The sequence below is a fragment of the Taudactylus pleione genome, unplaced genomic scaffold (genome assembly GCF_031769625.1).
Source record: "Taudactylus pleione unplaced genomic scaffold, aTauple2 ptg002044l, whole genome shotgun sequence".
Classification (NCBI taxonomy): Eukaryota; Metazoa; Chordata; class Amphibia; order Anura; family Myobatrachidae; genus Taudactylus; species Taudactylus pleione.
In genome coordinates, this window is record NW_028286439.1 from 435,249 (window position 1) to 457,888 (window position 22,640).

At 52.3% G+C, this 22,640-nt stretch overlaps 1 protein-coding gene across 1 annotated transcript in view; it reads left to right on the plus strand.

Annotated features, from left to right (window-relative positions):
• Window positions 1-22,640, plus strand: part of LOC148435712 (bifunctional glutamate/proline--tRNA ligase-like) — a gene marked incomplete at its 3' end in the record, with an annotated part of 144,970 nt that overhangs the window by 114,121 nt on the left and 8,209 nt on the right. The window contains exons 13-18 of the mRNA XM_088465605.1: window positions 10,842-10,952; window positions 14,615-14,751; window positions 15,152-15,359; window positions 17,493-17,605; window positions 20,056-20,173; window positions 21,144-21,482. Coding sequence (XP_088321731.1) covers window positions 10,842-10,952; window positions 14,615-14,751; window positions 15,152-15,359; window positions 17,493-17,605; window positions 20,056-20,173; window positions 21,144-21,482 — 1,026 coding nt within the window. The remainder of the gene's footprint in view (window positions 1-10,841; window positions 10,953-14,614; window positions 14,752-15,151; window positions 15,360-17,492; window positions 17,606-20,055; window positions 20,174-21,143; window positions 21,483-22,640) is intronic.

A 22,640-nucleotide genomic window follows, 5' to 3' on the forward strand; every position in this document is an offset into this window, starting at 1 on the left:
GGGAACCCGGCTCCTGAGAGAGGTTACAGTATAAATGGAAGTACAGGAAAGCATCAGCTGGCCGATATAATGTAATTAGATGCTAGTAACGGGAACCCGGCTCCTGAGAGAGGTTACAGTATAAATGGAAGTACAGGAAAGCATCAGGTGGCAGATATAGATGTAATTAGATGCTAGTAACGGGAACCCGGCTCCTGAGAGAGGTTACAGTATAAATGGAAGTACAGGAAAGCATCAGGTGCCAGATATAGATGTAATTAGATGCTAGTAACGGAGAAGCCGGCTCCTGAGAGAGGTTACAGTATAAATGGAAGTACAGGAAAGCATCAGGTGCCAGATATAGATGTAATTAGATGCTAGTAACGGGAACCCGGCTCCTGAGAGAGGTTACAGTATAAATGGAAGAACAGAAAAGCATCAGGTGGCAGATATAGATGTAATTAGATGCTAGTAACGGAGAAGCCGGCTCCTGAGAGAGGTTACAGTATAAATGGAAGTACAGGAAAGCATCAGGTGGCAGATATAGATGTAATTAGATGCTAGTAACGGGAACCCGGCTCCTGAGAGAGGTTACAGTATAAATGGAAGAACAGAAAAGCATCAGGTGGCAGATATAGATGTAATTAGATGCTAGTAACGGAGAAGCCGGCTCCTGAGAGAGGTTACAGTATAAATGGAAGAACAGAAAAGCATCAGGTGCCAAGTATAGATACTGGGGCACCATAGGAAGGGGGATGTACTAGGGGGGGGGGCAGTTACTGGGGCACCATAGGGAGGGGGTTGTACTCTGGGGGGGGCAGTTACTGGGGCACCATAGGGAGGGGGTTGTACTCTGGAGGGGGCAGTTACTGGGGCACCATAGGGAGGGGGTTGTACTCTGGGGGGGCAGTTACTGGGGCACCATAGGGAGGGGGTTGTACTCTGGGGGAGGGGGGGGTGCTGTTACTGGGGCACCATAGGGAGGGGGTTGTACTGTGGGGGGGGCTATTACTGGGGCACAATAGGGAGGGGGTTGTACTGTGGGGGGGCTGTTACACGGGCACCATAAGGAGGGGGTTATACTGTGGGGGGGGCTGTTACTGGGGCACCATAGGGAGGGGGTTGTGCTGTGGGGGGGGCTGTTACTGGGGCACCATAGGGAGTGGGTTGTACTGTGGGGGGGGTGGGCAGTTACTGGGGCACCTTAGGGAGGGGGTTGTATTGTGGGGGGGGCAGTTACGTGGGCACCATAGGGAGGGGGTTGTACTGTGGGGGCAGTTACTGGGGCACCATAGGGAGGGGGTTGTACTGTGGGAGGGGGTTGTACTGTGGGGGGGGCAGTTACTGGGGCACCATAGGGAGGGGGTTGTACTCTGTGGGGGGGGGCAGTTACTGGGGCACCATAGGGAGGGGGTTGTACTCTGGAGGGGGCAGTTACTGGGGTACCATAGGGAGGGGGTTGTACTCTGGAGGGGGCAGTTACTGGGGCACCATAGGGAGGGGGTTGTTCTGTGGGGGCAGTTACTGGGGCACCATAGGGAGGGGGTTGTACTGTGGGAGGGGGTTGTACTCTGTGGGGGGGGGGCAGTTACTGGGGCACCATAGGGAGGGGGTTGTACTCTGTCGGGGGGGGGATACAGTTACTGGGGCACCATAGGGAAGGGGTTGTACTCTGGGGGGGATACAGTTACTGGGGCACCATAGGGAGGGGGTTGTACTCTGTGGGGGGGGGCAGTTACTGGGGCACCATAGGGAGGGGGTTGTACTCTGTGGGGGGGGGCAGATACTGGGGCACCATAGGGAGGGGGTTGTACTCTGTGCGGGGGGGCAGTTACTGGGGCACCATAGGGAGGGGGTTGTTCTCTGTGCGGGGGGGCAGTTACTGGGGCACCATAGGGAGGGGGTTGTACCCTGGGTGGGGCAGTTACAGGGGCACCATAGGGAGGGGGTTGTACTCTGGGGGGGCAGTTACTGGGGCACCATAGGGTGGGGGTTGTACTCTGGGGGGAGCAGTTACTGGGGCACCAGAGGGAGGGGGGGCAGTTACTGGGGCACCAGAGGGAGGGGGGGCAGTTACTGGGGCACCAGAGGGAGGGGGGGCAGTTACTGGGGCACCATAGGGAGGGGATTGTTCTCTGGGGGGGGGCAGTTACTGGGGCACCATAGGGAGGGGGTTGTACTCTGGGGGGGATACAGTTACTGGGGCACCATAGGGAGGGGGTTGTACTGTGGGGGGGGGGATGGCAGGTACTGGGGCACCATAGGGAGGGGGTTGTACTGTGGGGGGGGATGGCAGGTACTGGGGCACCATAGGGAAGGGGTTGTACTCTAGGGGGGATACAGTTACTGGGGCACCATAGGGAGGGGGTTGTACTCTGGGGGGGGGGGGATACAGTTACTGGGGCACCATAGGGAGGGGGTTGTACTCTGGGGGGGCAGTTACTGGGGCACCATATGGAGGGGGTGGTACTCTGGGGGGGGCAGTAACTGGGGTACCATAGGGAGGGGGTTGTACTGTGGGGGGGCAGTTACTGGGGCACCATAGGGAGGGGGTTGTACTGTGGGGAGGGGGCAGTTACTGGGGCACGATAGGGAGGGGGTTGTACTGTGGGGGGGGCAGTTACTGGGGCACCATTGGGGGGGGGCAGTTACTGGGGCACCATGGGGGGGGTTGTACTGGGGGGGGCAGTTACTGGGGCACCATAGGGGGGGTTGTACTGGACGGCACTAGCTCTAGGATCACAATGTCCTGGTCCCATCTGTTGGGACATAGCAGTACTGTAATATGTGAGATGGATGGGAGATGGGACTGGCGAGTCCCATTCACTACCAATAAGGAGAGATGATCACAATGGGTATTTTTCCTGAAATCTAGTCATGTTCTAAGATGTAGCTCAGACCTGGACAACTTGTGGCTCTACGTGTGTTGTGGAACTATAAGCCCCAGCATGCTCTTCCAGCTGATGATTGGTTGGGCTGGCCCAGGTTGTCAGTCATTAGGGACTAGTTACATAACTGAGGTATGAGGCACAAAGATAGCCGTTTTGTTTGGTAAAACCGCAGTCATAGAAATGCTTGTGTGTCGGGCTGGGCGTGGGGGCTGGGCGTGGGGGCTGGGCGTGGGGGCTGGGCGTGGGGGCTGGGCGTGGGGGCTGGGCGTGGGGGCTGGGCGTGGGGGCTGGGCGTGGGGGCTGGGGCGGATTCCATGATAAAAAGTTCTGTGTTTGTTTTTCTCGCTGTAGATCATTTCTGGGCTTTAGTTGACTCTTATACAGTAAATGCACCTTGTCTAAGATAATTCCTGCAGCCTCATACGCCTGTCCCACAATAATCACGCTGTAAGGATTGGTTTGGTCCTGCAGCGTGTGCAGAGTAATAATCCCTCGTGTTACTTGTAGCTGACTACGTGATAAATTAGGAGACGATCTCCAGTCCTCCGATAGCCTATAATGTCCTGAATGCTGCCTAGTCCAGGGGTTTGTGATTGTGTTCTGTCCAGGGGCTGGATGGCTGATGTCTGGGCTTAGCTTCTGGGAGTGACGACCTTTCTCTTTGTTTATGTAACTACCGCAGAGAACCATGAATTGCGCGGAGGTGAAAAGTCAGCGCTGTGTCACTAGGTCTCCAGGTCCCATTCGCAGGGCGGCTCGCGTTTCCTATGTCTATAGCATTGCCTGTCCATCCATCAGCCCAGCCGGCCTCTGGACCTATCTTTGTCTTGCTATAGTTTGAATTTATTTTCTGCTTGATCTCATACGTGAATTATGTCATCTATCCCCTGCTTGTCTAGCATGTGCCCCATTCCCCGCGTGCCTCGTTCTTTGTTCTGATTTACGGAGATGACACTAACTGGTCTTCAGTGTAACTATTGCACAGGAACGCCCGGCCAACGTGGCTGCACCATAGACCATAGTGACGGTGTGACATGTAAAGCTAAATATTTCATTCCTTTTTTTCCTTTTAATTATCAGCCAGTTGCTGGCGAGACCACCTCCCCGTGCTGGACATCCAGGTTACTGGCTTTGCAGCGTCAGCGGTTCCTGTACTGTTCAATGTACCCCTGTGGGGTATATTACAGGTCACAGGCACAGAAAAGCTGTATGTATACATCCGTATCACGGGGAGGGGGTGATGGCAGAATACAGTAGGGGTCTGTGTAGGTCATTGTACCCCTGTGGGGTATATTACAGGTCACAGGCACAGAAAAGCTGTATGTATACATCCGTATCAGGGGGAGGGGGTGATTGCAGAGTACAGTAGGGGTCTGTGTAGGTCACTGTATCCCTGTGGGGTATATTACGTGTCACAGGCACAGAAAAGCTGTATGTATACATCCGTATCAGGGGGAGGGGGTGATGGCAGAATACAGTAGGGGTCTGTGTAGGTCACTGTACCCCTGTGGGGTATATTACAGGTCACAGGCACAGAAAAGCTGTATGTATACATCCGTATCAGGGGGAGGGGGTGATGGCAGAATACAGTAGGGGTCTGTGTAGGTCACTGTACCCCTGTGGGGTATATTACAGGTCACAGGCACAGAAAAGCTGTATGTATACATCCGTATCAGGGGGAGGGGGTGATGGCAGAGTACAGTAGGGGACCGTGTAGGTCATTGTACCCCTGTGGGGTATATTACAGGTCACAGGCACAGAAAAGCTGTATGTATACATCCGTATCAGGGGGAGGGGGTGATGGCAGAGTACAGTAGGGGTCTGTGTAGGTCACTGTACCCCTGTGGGGTATATTACAGGTCACAGGCACAGAATAGCTGTATGTATACATCCGTATCACGGGGAGGGGGTGATGGCAGAATACAGTAGGGGTCTGTGTCGGTCACTGTACCCCTGTGGGGTATATTACAGGTCACAGGCACAGAAAAGCTGTATGTATACATCCGTATCAAGGGGAGGGGGTGGTGGCAGAATACAGTAGGGGTCTGTGTAGGTCACTGTACCCCTGTGGGGTATATTACAGGTCACAGGCACAGAAAAGCTGAATGTATACATCCGTATCAGGGGGAGGGGGTGATGGCAGAGTACAGTAGGGGACCGTGTAGGTCATTGTACCCCTGTGGGGTATATTACAGGTCACAGGCACAGAAAAGCTGTATGTATACATCCGTATCAGGGGGAGGGGGTGATGGCAGAGTACAGTAGGGGGTCTGTGTAGGTCACTGTACCCCTGTGGGGTATATTACAGGTCACAGGCACAGAAAAGCTGTATGTATACATCCTTATCAGGGGGAGGGGGTGATGGCAGAATACAGTAGGGATCTGTGTAGGTCACTGTATCCCTGTGGGGTATATTACAGGTCACAGGCATAGAAAAGCTGTATGTATACATCCGTATCAGGGGGAGGGGGTGATGGCAGAATACAGTAGGGGTCTGTGTAGGTCACTGTATCCCTGTGGGGTATATTACAGGTCACAGGCACAGAAAAGCTGTATGTATACATCCGTACCAGGGGGAGGGGGTGATGGCAGAATACAGTAGGGGTCTGTGTAGGTCACTGTACCCCTGTGGGGTTTTTTACAGGTCACAGGCACAGAAAAGCTGTATGTATACATCCGTATCAGGGGGAGGGGGTGATGGCAGAATACAGTAGGGGTCTGTGTAGGTCACTGTACCCCTGTGGGGTATATTACAGGTCACAGGCACAGAAAAGCTGTATGTATACATCCGTATCAGGGGGAGGGGTGATGGCAGAATACAGTAGGGGTCTGTGTAGGTCACTGTACCCCTGTGGGGTATATTACAGGTCACAAGCACAGAAAAGCTGTATGTATACATCCGTATCAGGGGGAGGGGGTGATGGCAGAGTACAGTAGGGGTCTGTGTAGGTCACTGTACCCCTGTGGGGTATATTACAGGTCACAGGCACAGAAAAGCTGTATGTATACATCCGTATCAGGGGGAGGGGGTGATGGCAGAATACAGTAGGGGTCTGTGTTGGTCACTGTACCCCTGTGGGGTATATTACAGGTCACAGGCACAGAAAAGCTGTATGTATACATGAGGATGTTAGTCCTTATGCAGGATTACCTGTATATTCAGTCTCCTCCAGTGACACAACAGTCTGTTATTCACTCTCAGGGTCTACCTCAGGCGGGTCAACCACCCTGGGTGGATGTGTTCTCCAGTTCAGTCCAGAGTTTGGCGGCTTCATCTTCAGCCTTTCAAGCTATGCTTCGAACTGACATACCTCAGAAGGCATCTAAACTTCCTGTTATGTCGTCCCGGTCTACGCAACTGTCAGACTCGGATGATGGGGAATTGCCTGAGGACTCTGGCTCGGATTCCCCGGTCCGGGAGGTGGAAACTAAGTCTTCCATTAATGTGCTGGCATTGGTAAGGGCTCTGCGGTCTATTCTTGACATAGAGGATGACGCACTGGCCCCTAAATCCAAGTATCCAAATTTCAAACAGACAAGAGTGACTTCGGCTGTTTTTCCTGTATCTGACCAGCTGACGGATCATATGGCTGAGGCCTTCCGTTTCCTGCAAGTCATTGCAAAATGTGGGAAACCCCGCCCGCGGTGGATTCTCATATTACTCGCTTATTCAAGAGCGTTACCTTGCCTATGCCTTTCATTTCATCCCTAAAGGATCCCACAGACAGGAAGGTGGAGACTTGTTTAAAATCGATCTATTCTCTCTCAGGGGCGGAGGCCTGTCCGTCCATGGCCATCTATTGGGTGGCTAAAGCCATTGAGAGCTGGGCCAATGTCCTGGAAGATAGGAAGCTCCAGAGGTTCAGAGAGCTTTAGTGGGACAGATGAGATGCCGCTTCCTATATTGGAGAAGCGTCTTTGGTTGCCAGTCTTCTGACGTCCAGAGTTTCGGCAGCAACAGTCTCTGCTTGCCGGTCTTTGTAGCTCCTTTTTTGGAGAGCGGATGCGGATTCCAAGAAGGGCCTGGAGGCCTTACCCTTTAATGGGGAGATTTTGTTCGGCCCTGACCTGGACAAAATTGTTGATACCCTGGCAAAGTCTAAGTCTAATTTCTGCCATTAGCAGTTGCGCCTTCTAAGGCTAGGACCTCTGCCTTTCGGTCCTTTCGTACTCAGGGTAAGTCCAAGGGACAGTTCTTCCCAAGGCAGTCGTCAACCAAGGCTGCCCCTAAACCAAAGAAGCAGGCCTGGAGCATTACACGACCTGCTTCCAAGCCAGAGGATAAGCCTTCAGCCTGATGGGACGGGCCTCTCTCTGGGAGATACTAGAGTGGGAGACCGACTTCTTCAATTTCGCCCAGTGCTGGTGCAATACCACCATGGATGCTTAGGTACGAGAAGTGGTCTCTCAGGGGTATGCCCTTTCCTTTCATCACAGAACCCCCCAACAGTTCTTCTGCATGAGTCTTTCCCAGGACAAGACCAAGGTCTTGCAGATTCAGGGAGCCATAGAGTCCTTGCTGAAAGCAGGGGTCATTGTTCCCGTTCCGCTTTCTCAACGCGGGACGGGTTACTACTCTTCTCTGTTTCTGGTTCCAAAACCCAATGGGTCTCATCAGCCTATCCACAACCTGAAGTCGCTGAACAAGTTCCTCAGAGTGCCCAAATTCAGGATGGAAACTTTGCATTCTGGCTATGGAACTGGGGGATTATATGGTCTCACTGGATATCCAGGATGCCTACCTCCATGTTCCTATAGCACCTTCACACCAGCGGTATCTGAGGTTTGCTATACGCCAGCTTCACTTCCAATTTCAGGCTCTGCCTTTTGGCCTTTCCACGGCTCCAAGAGTGTTCACCAAAATTATGTCTGTCATGGCTGCCCATCTGCGCAGCCAGGGTATACGGCTTCTGCCGTATCTGGACAACCTCCTATTGCTGGCAGGCTCTGCGGAGGTACTTCTACAACATCTGCACCTGACGATCGCTTGTCTGCAAGCGCACGGGTGGCTGATAAACTGGAAAGAGTCCTCCGTGTTTCCGTCACAAAGGATGGTTCATTTTGGGAGCCCTTCTGGACTCTCGTCAGCAACGGATGTTTCTGACTCCAGAAAAGATTTCCTCCCTACAACTACGAGTGAGCAGTTATCTGAAGAGTTCCCAGGTGTTGGTTCACTCGGCAATGAGGGTTCTGGGGTCCATGGTGTCGGCATTCGACATGGTGGAGTATGCCCTGTTTCATTCCAGGCCCCTGTAGGGGATAATACTATCCAAATGGAACGGGTTACCATACCGGATCAGGACTCAGATGCTGGTGTTGTCTCCGGAGGTGCGCCTGTCGCTTGCTTGGTGGCTTCAGACATCACATCTCAACAAGGGTTGCCCCTTTTGGATCCGGACTGGGTTCTGCTCATGACAGATGCCAGTCTCCGGGGTTGGGGTGAAGTGATGGGTCCACTTTCGCTTCAGGGACGGCGGAAGAAACTGTTCTTCCCATCAACATTCTGGAACTTCGGGCCGTGTACAGGGCCTTCCAGTTGTCCGGTCACGCTCTTCAAGGAAGAGCCATGCAAGTTCAATACGACAACACCACCAGGTGGCGTACATCAACCGTCAAGGGGGGGACTCACAGTCGAGCAACGATGTCTGAGGTGTCACGCATCCTGTCTTGGGCAGAGTGCCACCTCCCGGCCAACTCGGCAGTCTTCATTCCAGGAGTCCTGAATTGGGAGGTGGACTTCCTCAGCCGTCACAACGGGCATCCTGGGGAATGATCGCTTCTCCCAGAGGTATATCAACTACTCGTGGACAGGTGGGGACTGCCGGAGGTAAACCTCATGGCCTCCTGTTATAATCACAAGCTGCCCGTGTACGGGTGCAGGACAAGAGACGCCGGTGCAGGCCTGGTTGATGCGCTGTCAGTGAAATGAATGTTTCAGCTGGCGTGTCTATTCCCTCTGAATTCCGGAGGAACTGAGGCAGCAGGGATATCGAACAGGATGGCGGCACGCTTCTGCTGGTGGCTCTGGCTTGGCCCAGATGTCCTTGGTACTCCAATCTTCAGGCAGAGATAGCTACTCTGTCTGATGTCTGCACCTTTTTCCAGGGTGTTCTCAGGATTCAGCCTACCGTTGTTCCTCCAGTGGCTCCTTAGGATTGGCGGTGGTACTTCGGGCCCTATGGGTCCTACATTTGAGCCTCTTCAGTTGGTGGAACTCAAGGGGTTGACTGTTAAAACGGCTTTTCTCCTGGCAATTGCTTCGGCCAGGATGGTGTCAGAATTGGGTGCGCTTTTTTGTCCTTTCCTGATTTTTCACCAGAACAGGGTTGTGCTTCACACTCGTCCGGGTTTTCTACCTAAAGTGGTTTCTAAATTCCACATTAATCAGGAAATTGTTGTACCAGCCTTTCAGTCACCCGACCTCTCGGCTGGTGAGGCTTCTTTGGATATCGTCCGTGCTCTCAAAGTTTATGTGGACCAGACTAGTTCCATTCGGAAATCAGATTCCTTGTTCGTCGTCTTTGGATTTCACAAGAGGGGTTGGCCTGCCGGCAAACAAACTTTGGCCCGTTGGCTTCGTTTGGTTATTTATGAGGCTTATGCACAGGAGGGTTTGTTTGTTAAGGCTCATTCTACTCGGTCTGTTTGCCCTTCGTGGATTGCAAGCCGTGCCGCCTCGGCTGTTCCGCTGTGTAAGGTGGCCACATGGTCTTCCATCCAGACTTTTCTGAGGTTCTATGCGTTTGACACCTTCGCCTCTCAGGATGCATCCTTTGGGCGTCGGATTCTCCTTTCAGCACAGGAGCGTCCCCACCCTTAGTTGAACTGCTTTGGGACATCCCCAAGGTCAACCCTGTGGGCCCCCTATGGATCGTGAAGTAGAAAACAAGAGTTATGGTAAGAAATTACCTTTGTTATCTCTGTTTCTACGAAGTCCCTAGGGTCCACAGGGCACCCGCCCTGACGCACCTGGCTTCATATGGACTATGTGGCTGGTCACCGGTTTTCCGTCTCCCATTCTGCGAGTATGGTTCTTGTGTGTTCCAGTCTTCCTTCTCTGTTTTTATTCTCCTCCTCCGGCCTTGGCTACTTACCATCTGAGGTGCCTGTGGCTTGGGGGCGAGGTGTAGAGGAGGATGGACCCAGTGCATCCTGGGAGCAGCAAAAGCTTTAACTGCGTGGTGCCCGTGGATCCAGATCCAGCTATACCCCAAGGTCATCCCTGTGGACCCTATGGACTTCGTAGAAATAGACATAACAAAGGTAAGTTCTTACCATATCTCTTGTTTTTTCTCTTGGGTTTCTGACCACATTACACAACATAATAATGTATGCAGATAGCGATCTCACTCACCCTACGCTTCTGTCTGTACGTACACGGGCTGGTGTGTCTGACACACGTACTGCGCTCTTTCAGTTGGTCACACCTACATATGGTACTGATCGGGTGCGTCCAACCCTACATGAGCCCCTAAGAGAGCTGTTATTTGGCAAGGATCCGGTCAGCAGTGCGCCCATTATGGTGATCAGTCACTTACTGACTTATCTCCTGAGCAGCGTCCTTCTCTACACTATCTGCTTACTGCCCCATATCCGGTCAGCAGTGCGCTATTCTCACGGTGGGCGCACTTTACCAGACCCTGGGAGGAAAAGTGATTTGTATTGTCTATCGGTCTATTTTATTAAACACTCTGCCATAATGTTTCTATTGTGGGCTGATTTAATTTTCTGTGCTACAAATAAGTGCTAAATTGCAGGGTTACTTTGACTTGGTAGTATAAAAGCTTCTATCTCCCTGCATTACACAAACGTGCAGACTAGTAATGCTGAGCTCACGTGCGCAATACGTGCTGGCTATATACCGCCATTCTGAGTGCACAGAAGACCAGTTAATGTCCTGCTCCTTATTATACAAGTTTTCCATTTGCAGACTGGGAGTGGCTCACCCGGTCCTGTGTTTGCCTCCGATAGGTGATAGATCCTGTTGCCCCGCGGTACAGCGCTTTGCTGAAGAGCCAAGTTGTTCCGGTGAACATTCCAGAGGCAGAAGACGGAGTGACCGAAGTGGCAAAGCACCCGAAGGTTGCTATGTGTTACCACTTATTTCATGTGTTGGGGAGATTGCTGGAATCTGTACTAGCTAGATAACTTCCTCAATGTGTGTCTATAAGGACTGGTACATACAATACACGGTACATATACAATACACGGTACATATACAATACACGGTGCATATACAATACACGGTGCATATACAATACACGGTGCATATACAATACACGGTGCATATACAATACACGGTGCATATACAATACACGGTGCATATACAATACACGGTGCATATACAATACACGGTGCATATACAATACACGGTGCATATACAATACACGGTGCATATACAATACACGGTGCATATACAATACACGGTGCATATACAATACACGGTGCATATACAATACACGGTGCATATACAATACACGGTGCATATACAATACACGGTGCATATACAATACACGGTGCATATACAATACACGGTGCATATACAATACACGGTGCATATACAATACACGGTGCATATACAATACACGGTGCATATACAATACACGGTGCATATACAATACACGGTGCATATACAATACACGGTGCATATACAATACACGGTGCATAAACAATACACGGTGCATATACAATACATGGTACATACAATACCATGCAGCCTTGGTCATGTATTCTGAACATATTGCAAGTCTTTGGTATCCTCAAAGTCATTAATTTTATCCCTATTTTAATAAGGTGTATTTATAAGCTCATTGAAATGAAGTGAAACAAGTTTTAAAAAGTTTTAGAGTTAGGGAATGGCCTCGGTAGTGTGATGGTTAGGGTTAGGGAATGACCTCGGTAGTGTGAAGGTTAGGGAATGACCTCGGTAGTGTGATGGTTAGTTAGGGAATGACCTCGGTAGTGTGATGGTTAGTTAGGGAATGACCTCGGTAGTGTGAAGGTTAGGGAATGACCTCGGTAGTGTGATGGTTAGAGTTAGGGAATGACCTCGGTAGTGTGATGTTTAGGGTTAGGGAATGACCTCGATAGTGTGACGGTTAGGGAATGACCTCGGTAGTGTGATGTTTAGGGTTAGGGAATGACCTCAATAGTGTGACGGTTAGGGAATGGCCCCGGTAGTGTGACGGCTAGGGTCAAAGTTAAAGAATGGGCCGGTAGTGTGACAATTAGGGTTAGAGTTAGGGAATTGCCCCGGTAGTATGATAATTAGGGAATGGCCCAATAGTGTGATGGCTAGGGTCAGAGTTAGGGAATTGCCCCAGTAGTTTGATGGTTAGAGTTAGGCAATGGCCCCTGTAGTTTGATGGTTAGGGAATGGCCCGGTAGTGTGACGGTTAGGGAATGTCGCCGGTAGTGTGACTGTTAGGGTTAGGCAATGTCCCCGGCAGTGTGACGGTTAGAGTTAGGGAATGTCCCTGGTAGTGTGACTGTTAGGGTTAGAGTTAGGGAATGTCCCCGGTAGTGTGACTATTAGGGTTAGGGAATGTTCCCTAGTAGTGTGACTGTTAGGGTTAGAGTTAGAGAATGTTCCCGGTAGTGGGACGGTTAGAGTTAGGGAATGTTCCCGGTAGTGTGACTGTTAGGGTTAGAGTTAGGGGATGTCCCCGGTAGTGTGACTATTAGGGTTAGGGAATGTCCCCGGCAGTGTGACGGTTAGAGTTAGGGAATGTCCCTGGTAGTGTGACTGTTAGGGTTAGGGAATGTTCCCGGTAGTGTGACTGTTAGGGTTAGAGTTGGGGAATGTCCATGGTAGTGGGACGGTAAGAGTTAGGGAATGTCCCCGGTAGTGTGACGGTTAGGGCTTTTTCACACACAACGGTTTAGTCCGTCCGGCAAAGAAACAGACGCTCTTTTACCGTTGCAGTGGAAGTTACAATACATTAGGGCTTCAATACTGCACAAACACGGCATGGACACTGCACGGTCTCAGTGTTACAGAGTTAGGGAATGGCCCTGGTAGTGGATGGTTAGGGAATGGCCCTGGTAGTGGATGGTTAGGGAATGGCCCTGGTAGTGGATGGTTAGGGAATGGCCCTGGTAGTGGATGGTTAGGGAATGGCGCTGGTAGTGGATGGTTAGGGAATGGCCCTGGTAGTGGATGGTTAGAGTTAGGGAATGGTGCTGGTAGTGGATGGTTAGAGTTAGGGAATGGCCCTGGTAGTGGATGGTTAGAGTTAGGGAATTGCCCTGGTAGTGGATGGTTAGGGTTAGAGAAGGGCCCTGGTAGTGGATGGTTAGGGTTAGAGAAGGGCCCTGGTAGTGGATGGTTAGGGTTAGGGAATGGCCCTGGTAGTGGATGGTTAGGGTTAGAGTTAGGGAATAGCTCTGGTAGTGGATGGTTAGGGAATGGCCCTGGTAGTGGATGGTTAGGGTTAGGGAATGGCCCTGGTAGTGGATGGTTAGGGAATGGCCCTGGTAGTGGATGGTTAGGGTTAGGGATTGGCCCTGGTAGTGGATGGTTAGAGTTAGGGAATGGCCCTGGTAGTGGATGGTTAGGGAATGGCCCTGGTAGTGGATGGTTAGGGAATGGCCCTGGTAGTGGATGGTTAGGGTTAGGGAATGGCCCTGGTAGTGGATGGTTAGGGTTAGGGAATGGCCCTGGTAGTGGATGGTTAGAGTTAGGGAATAGCCCTGGTAGTGGATGGTTAGGGTTAGGGAATGGCCCTGGTAGTGGATGGTTAGAGTTAGGGAATGGCCCTGGTAGTGGATGGTTAGGGAATGGCCCTGGTAGTGGATGGTTAGAGTTAGGGAATGGCCCTGGTAGTGGATGGTTAGAGTTAGGGAATGGCCCTGGTAGTGGATGGTTAGAGTTAGGGAATGGCCCTGGTAGTGGATGGTTAGGGTTAGGGAATGGCCCTGGTAGTGGATGGTTAGGGTTAGGGAATGGCCCTGGTAGTGGATGGTTAGGGTTAGGGAATGGCCCTGGTAGTGGATGGTTAGGGTTAGGGAATGGCCCTGGTAGTGGATGGTTAGAGTTAGGGAATAGCCCTGGTAGTGGATGGTTAGGGTTAGGGAATGGCCCTGGTAGTGGATGGTTAGAGTTAGGGAATGGCCCTGGTAGTGGATGGTTAGGGAATGGCCCTGGTAGTGGATGGTTAGAGTTAGGGAATGGCCCTGGTAGTGGATGGTTAGAGTTAGGGAATGGCCCTGGTAGTGGATGGTTAGGGTTAGGGAATGGCCCTGGTAGTGGATGGTTAGGGTTAGGGAATGGCCCTGGTAGTGGATGGTTAGGGTTAGGGAATGGCCCTGGTAGTGGATGGTTAGGGAATGGCCCTGGTAGTGGATGGTTAGGGAATGGCCCTGGTAGTGGATGGTTAGGGTTAGGGAATGGCCCTGGTAGTGGATGGTTAGGGTTAGGGAATGGCCCTGGTAGTGGATGGTTAGGGTTAGGGAATGGCCCTGGTAGTGGATGGTTAGAGTTAGGGAATGGCCCTGGTAGTGGATGGTTAGGGTTAGGGAATGGCACTGGTAGTGGATGGTTAGAGTTAGGGAATGGCCCTGGTAGTGGATGGTTAGGGTTAGGGAATGGCCCTGGTAGTGGATGGTTAGAGTTAGGGAATAGCCCTGGTAGTGGATGGTTAGAGTTAGGGAATAGCCCTGGTAGTGAAGGTAGAAACTCTTGTGACTGGGATGGAGTATGAGATGACTTCACAATGATATGTTGTCCTGTGTCTGTTTTGCAGAACGCTGAGGTTGGCACAAAGCCTGTATGGTACGGGCCCCGAGTTCTCATCGAAGGAGCAGATGCAGAAACTTTGTCTGTAGGGGAGATGGTCACCTTCATCAACTGGGGAAATATCATCATCACAAAGATCCATCGGTGAGAAACACGTGGACGTCCCAGCGAGTTGTGTTTGGATGATGGTCTGTAATGTTCAGGAAGCATATAATACATATAGCGACTACATCATATCAGCCTGACGGTATGCCCTGATAGGCCAAGAAAGGGTCCTGGGCGAGCCTGTCTCATGATGGGAACTTTGCTGGTTCTTTAATTTTATGTGCTGATCCCATAATAGGAATAAATAGGAACTGTTTACATCATTGAGGCATGAGGCACTCACTAGGGCACTATAGCTGACTGATGACTGCGTTATATAGAAATATAATACAACGCTTCACATAATGTTAGGTTTTCACAGACGAGGCGAGTTCCCAGCACAGGATGTTACTGTGACGGTTTTATATATTGTATTTACTGTGTTCTTCCCCCGCAACAGAGATCCTAATGGGAAAATACAGTCTCTGGATGCCAAGCTCAACCTGGATAACAAGGACTATAAGAAAACCGCCAAGATAACTTGGTTGGCAGAAACCCCTAAAGCTCCCTTCACCCCGACAATCTGTGTCAACTACGACCATCTAATCACTAAGCCGGTGCTTGGGAAAGAGGAAGACTTCAAGCAGTATGTCAACAGAAGCAGCAAGGTGAGCCTGTGCCGCCGGGCGGGCTCTGCCGCTGGGTGTGATGTGTGCGGGCGCTCTCGCTGGGTGGGAGGTTTGCGGCGCACTCTCTGGGTGGGAGGTTTGCGGGCGCACTCTGTGGGTGGGAGGTTTGCGGGCGCACTCTGTGGGTGGGAGGTTTGCGGGCGCACTCTGTGGGTGGGAGGTTTGCGGGCGCACTCTGTGGGTGGGAGGTTTGCGGGCGCACTCTGTGGGTGGGAGGTTTGCGGGCGCACTCTGTGGGTGCGAGGTTTGCGGGCGCACTCTGTGGGTGCGAGGTTTGCGGGCGCACTCTGTGGGTGCGAGGTTTGCGGGCGCACTCTGTGGGTGCGAGGTTTGCGGGCGCACTCTGTGGGTGCGAGGTTTGCGGGCGCACTCTGTGGGTGCGAGGTTTGCGGGCGCACTCTGTGGGTGCGAGGTTTGCGGGCGCACTCTGTGGGTGCGAGGTTTGCGGGCGCACTCTCTGGGTGCGAGGTTTGCGGGCGCACTCTCTGGGTGCGAGGTTTGCGGGCGCACTCTCTGGGTGCGAGGTTTGCGGGCGCACTCTCTGGGTGCGAGGTTTGCGGGCGCACTCTCTGGGTGCGAGGTTTGCGGGCGCACTCTCTGGGTGCGAGGTTTGCGGGCGCACTCTCTGGGTGCGAGGTTTGCGGGCGCACTCTGGGTGCGAGGTTTGCGGGCGCACTCTCTGGGTGCGAGGTTTGCGGGCGCACTCTCTGGGTGCGAGGTTTGCGGGCGCACTCTCTGGGTGCGAGGTTTGCGGGCGCACTCTCTGGGTGCGAGGTTTGCGGGCGCACTCTCTGGGTGCGAGGTTTGCGGGCGCACTCTCTGGGTGCGAGGTTTGCGGGCGCACTCTCTGGGTGCGAGGTTTGCGGGCGCACTCTCTGGGTGCGAGGTTTGCGGGCGCACTCTCTGGGTGCGAGGTTTGCGGGCGCAGTCTCTGGGTGCGAGGTTTGCGGGCGCAGTCTCTGGGTGCGAGGTTTGCGGGCGCAGTCTCTGGGTGCGAGGTTTGCGGGCGCAGTCTCTGGGTGCGAGGTTTGCGGGCGCAGTCTCTGGGTGCGAGGTTTGCGGGCGCACTCTCTGGGTGCGAGGTTTGCGGGCGCACTCTCTGGGTGCGAGGTTTGCGGGCGCACTCTCTGGGTGCGAGGTTTGCGGGCGCACTCTCTGGGTGCGAGGTTTGCGGGCGCACTCTCTGGGTGCGAGGTTTGCGGGCGCACTCTCTGGGTGCGAGGTTTGCGGGCGCACTCTCTGGGTGCGAGGTTTGCGGGCGCACTCTCTGGGTGCGAGGTTTGCGGGCGCACTCTCTGGGTGCGAGGTTTGCGGGCGCACTCTCTGGGTGCGAGGTTTGCGGGCGCACTCTCTGGGTGCGAGGTTTGCGGGCGCACTCTCTGGGTGCGAGGTTTGCGGGCGCACTCTCTGGGTGCGAGGTTTGCGGGCGCACTCTCTGGGTGCGAGGTTTGCGGGCGCACTCTCTGGGTGCGAGGTTTGCGGGCGCACTCTCTGGGTGCGAGGTTTGCGGGCGCACTCTCTGGGTGCGAGGTTTGCGGGCGCACTCTCTGGGTGCGAGGTTTGCGGGCGCACTCTCTGGGTGCGAGGTTTGCGGGCGCACTCTCTGGGTGCGAGGTTTGCGGGCGCACTCTCTGGGTGCGAGGTTTGCGGGCGCACTCTGTGGGTGCGAGGTTTGCGGGCGCACTCTGTGGGTGGGAGGTTTGCGGGCGCACTCTGTGGGTGGGAGGTTTGCGGGCGCACTCTGTGGGTGGGAGGTTTGCGGGCGCACTCTGTGGGTGGGAGGTTTGCGGGCGCACTCTGTGGGTGGGAGGTTTGCGGGCGCACTCTGTGGGTGGGAGGTTTGCGGGCGCACTCTGTGGGTGGGAGGTTTGCGGGCGCACTCTGTGGGTGGGAGGTTTGCGGGCGCACTCTGTGGGTGGGAGGTTTGCGGGCGCACTCTGTGGGTGGGAGGTTTGCGGGCGCACTCTGTGGGTGGGAGGTTTGCGGGCGCACTCTGTGGGTGGGAGGTTTGCGGGGGCACTCTGTGGGTGGGAGGTGTGCGGGCGCTCTCGCTGGGTGTGATGTGTGCGGGCGCTCTCGCTGGGTGTGATGTGTGCAGGTTTTCTCTTTCAGCAAGAAGAGGTGATGCTGGGAGACCCCTGCCTGAAGAGTCTGAGAAAGGGGGACCTTATCCAGCTGCAGAGAAGAGGCTTTTATATTTGTGATGAACCTTATGAGCCCATCAGGTAATAATCTGTGTCCTCATCAGGGCGATGGCCAAGACTTTAGTTGAAACTAGAAAGTTATAGATGAATAGTGTCAGATATACCAGAATTATTCCTGTATAATCTTCAGTCTCTTATCACTGTTAGATGTCTCTGTGCCGCCTATACACATCGGTCTCTTATCACTGTTAGATGTCTCTGTGCCGCCTATACACATCGGTCTCTTATCACTGTTAGATGTCTCTGTGCCGCCTATACACATCGGTCTCTTATCACTGTTAGATGTCTCTGTGCCGCCTATACACATCGGTCTCTTATCACTGTTAGATGTCTCTGTGCCGCCTATACACATCGGTCTCTTATCACTGTTAGATGTCTCTGTGCTGTTACTGTGTAACTGGAGATATAAGAGCGTTATGTGCGCTCTATTGTCTGCGCTCTATTGTCTGCGCTTCCCGTCTCCCTATACACATCCGTCTCTTCCTTTTACTGTAGTGTTGTAGGTGCAAAAACGTGACATAAATTCAGAATGAGTAAGAGAGTTGTACGATTTAGCATTGGTAAAGTTTGTTTGTGCTGCCATCGCCTAACATGTACCAGGGGCCTTTTGCCCACTTACACAGCTCTGCTGCCCTGCTGCCCTGCTGCCCTGCTGGAGGCGGGTATATTCTGCAGGTGGCACTTCATGCCATAAAGCAGAGGTTCCCAAACTCTGCCATTACAGTCCAGTTTTTAAGGATATCCATGCTTAAGTCGAAAGGGTTAAATCTAATTGCGGTGCTGATTATGTCAGCTGTGCCCAAGCATGGATATCCATAAACCTGGCATGTAGTGACGGAGTTTGGGCACCTCTGCCAGATATCAAACGATTGTAGCGGTGGACACATTGTTTCTCTCTGTCATGTGGCTCATTTCTTTTATTGTTGCTCTGAGCACTTATGGAATACGGCCAGGCTGGCGCTCTGCCTACAAGCACTGGCAGCAAACCCAGTGCTCCAGAGGCTACACTGCGTTCAGCCATTCTGGAAACATTCCCTAGTAACCAGGGGCATTGGGGCACGTCATACATTGGCAATGTCACTGGTTGCCTCCCTAGTAACCTGGGACATTGGGGCACGTCATACATCGGCAATGTCACTGGTTGCCTCCCTAGTAACCTGGGACATTGGGGCACGTCATACATCGGCAATGTCACTGGTTGCCTCCCTAGTAACCAGGGACATTGGGGCACGTCATACATTGGCAATGTCACTGGTTGCCTCCCTAGTAACCAGGGACATTGGGGCACGTCATACATCGGCAATGTCACTGGTTGCCTCCCTAGTAACCAGGGGCAATGGGGCACGTCATACATTGGCAATGTCACTGATTGCCTCCCTAGTAACCAGGGGCATTGGGGCACGTCATACATCGGCAATGTCACGGGTTGCCTCCCTAGTAACCAGGGACATTGGGGCACGTCATACATCGGCAATGTCACTGGTTGCCTCCCTAGTAACCAGGGGCATTGGGGCACGTCATACATTGGCAATGTCACTGATTGCCTCCCTAGTAATCAGGGCATTGGGGCACGTCATACATTGGCAATGTCACTGATTGCCTCCCTAGTAACCAGGGGCATTGGGGCACGTCATACATTGGCAATGTCACTGATTGCCTCCCTAGTAACCAGGGGCAATGGGGCACGTCATACATTGGCAATGTCACTGGTTCCCTCCCTAGTAACCTGGGACATTGGGGCACGTCATACGTTGGCAATGTCACTGGTTCCCTCCCTAGTAACCTGGGACATTGGGGCACGTCATACGTTGGCAATGTCACTGGTTGCCTCCCTAGTAACCTGGGACATTGGGGCACGTCATACGTTGGCAATGTTACTGGTTGCCTCCCTAGTAACCAGGGGCATTGGGGCACGTCACACGTTGGCAATGTTACTGGTTGCCTCCCTAGTAACCTGGGACATTGGGGCACGTCATACGTTGGCAATGTTACTGGTTGCCTCCCTAGTAACCAGGGGCATTGGGGCACGTCACACGTTGGCAATGTCACTGGTTGCCTCCCTAGTAACCAGGGGCATTGGGGCACGTCATACATTGGCAATGTTACTGGTTGCCTCCCTAGTAACCAGGGACATTGGGGCATGTCACACATTGGCAATGTCACTGGTTCCCTCCCTAGTAACCTGGGACATTGGGGCACGTCATACATTGGCAATGTTACTGGTTGCCTCCCTAGTAACCAGGGGCAGTGGGGCACGTCACACATTGGCAATGTCACTGGTTGCCTCCCTAGTAACCTGGGGCATTGGGGCACGTCATACATCGGCAATGTCACTGGTTCCCTCCCTAGTAACCAGGGGCATTGGGGCACGTCATACATTGGCAATGTCACTGGTTCCCTCCCATAGACATAGCAGATTGTGTATAATAATACTGAGCTCTGGTGTCTGAAATCTCCTTTATGCTCTCCAGCCCGCACAGCTGTAAGGAGGCGCCATGTGTCTTGTTTTATATACCAGATGGGCACACCAAGGAGATGCCAACGTCTGGCTCCAAAGAGAAAGCAAAGACAGCTGGCACCAAGAAAGAGGTAAGTAAGAGTATATGAGCTACAAATAGGATGTTCCTAACCTACGGGAGGCGCAGGAGAAAACACGGGCCTACAGGGAGCGCAGGAGAAATCACGGGCCTACAGGGGGGCGTAGGGGAAAACACAGGCCTACGGGGGGGCGCAGGAGAAAACACAGGCCTACAGGGGGCGTAGGGGAAAACATGGGCCCAAGGGGGGCGTAGGGGAAAACACAGGCCTACAGGGGGAGCAGGAGAAAAAACAGGCCCAAGGGGGGCGTAGGGGAAAACACAGGCCTACGGGGGGCGCAGGAGAAAACACAGGCCTACAGGGGGAGCAGGAGAAAACACAGGCCTACAGGGGGCGTAGGGGAAAACATGGGCCCAAGGGGGGCGTAGGGGAAAACACAGGCCTACAGGGGGAGCAGGAGAAAAAACAGGCCCAAGGGGGGCGTAGGGGAAAACACGGGCCTACAGGGGGAGCAGGAGAAAACACAGGCCCACGGGGGGCGCAGGGGAATCCACGGGCCTACAGGGGGAGCAGGAGAAAACACAGGACTACAGGGGGGAGCAGGGGAAAACACGGGCCTAAGGGGGGGAGCAGGGAAAAACACGGGCCTAAGGGGGGAGCAGGGGAAAACACGGGTCACCATACAGTTTTAGGTGTGTAGCTTTGATTTCCAACTAATGTGTTATACATATACCCAGCACCAGCTGACATGTATGTGTGTATTATAGTCTCCTCCTGTGACCCTGCCTATATATGTGCTCTCCTGCCATGTGTTATACTATTATACATATACCCAGCACCAGCTGACATGTATGTGTGTATTATAGTCTCCTCCTGTGACCCTGCCTATATATGTGCTCTCCTGCCATGTGTTATACTATTATACATATACCCAGCACCAGCTGACATGTATGTGTATTATAGTCTCCTCCTGTGACCCATCTATGAGGTCTCTGTTGATAGACTTCTGGCTTTTCCACAGACCAAGGTAAAGGCTGCGGACGTCGCAGTGAATGTCGGTCGCCTACCAGCAGACGATCCCGTAATTCTGTATAACAAGGTCACAGCTCAGGGAGATCTAATCCGGGATCTCAAAGCAAAGAAAACGGAGAAATCAGAGATTGACGCAGCTGTAAAATTACTTCTATCACTGAAAGCAGAATACACGCAGGCAGCCGGTGAGGACTATAAGCCGGGGAATGTTCCGGCGGCCTCTCTGCGCACGCCAGCTGCCATCCGCCACGACTGCAAAACCGCATATGACAAAGTGTCCGATCAGGGGGAAGTCGTCCGGAAATTAAAGGCAGAGAAAGCGTCAAAGGTAAGAAAACGTATCTCCCGTAAGTGCTGAGTGCTATGTACAACCATGAAGGGGGCGTAATAGGGCAATTGTGACCGATGTTACTGAGCTCTAATTGGCGTAACCAGCTGTCAAATTCCTTTTTGGGGCACTCTTAAATTATACAAGTGTAATAATTAGAACTTATGTTTTATTACCTACTAAAATAGATGATTATATATCTTAGGCGAATATAATTTTCTATACAGTCAGGTGCATAAATATTGGGACATTGACAGAATTTTCATATTTTGGCCTCTATTCACCACCACAATGGCTTTGAAATGAAACAAACAAGATGTGCTTTACCTGCAGACTTTCAGATTTAATTTGAGGGTAATTACATCCAAATCAGGTGAACGGTGTAGGAATTACAACGGTTTCTATATGTGCCTCCCTCTTTTTAAGGGGCCAAAAGTAATGGGACCATCAACTCAAAAGCTATTTCATGGACAGGTGTGGGCTATTCCCTCGTTATTTCATTATCAATTAAGCAGGTAAAAGGTCTGGAGTTGATTCTAGGTGTGACATTTGCATTTGGAATCAGTTGCTGTCGACTCTCAATATGAGATCCAAAGAGCTGTCACTATCAGTGAAGCCATCATTAGGCTGAAAGATCAAAACAAACCCATCAGAGAGATGGCAAAAACATTAGGTGTGGCCAAATCAACTGTTTGGAACATTCTTAAAAAGAAAGAACGCACCGGAGAGCTCAGCAACACCAAAAGATCCGGAAGACCACGGAAAACAACTGTGGTGGATGACAAAATAATTATTTCCCTGGTGAAGATAAACCCCTTCACAACAATTGGCCAAATCAAGAACACTCTCCAGGAGGTAGATGTATATGTGTCAAAGTCAACAATCAAGAGAAGACTTCACAAGAGTGAATATAGAGGGTTCACCACAAGATGTAAACCATTGGTGAGTCACAAAAACAGGAAGACCAGATTAGAGTTTGCCAAACAACATCTAAAAAAGCCACTACAGTTCTGGAACAACATCCTATGGGCAGATGAGACAAAGATCAACTTGTACCAGAGTGATGGGAAGAGAAGAGTATGGAGAAGGAAAGGAACTGCTCATGATCCAAAACATACCACCTCATCAGTGAAGCCTGGTGGTGGTAGTGTCATGGCG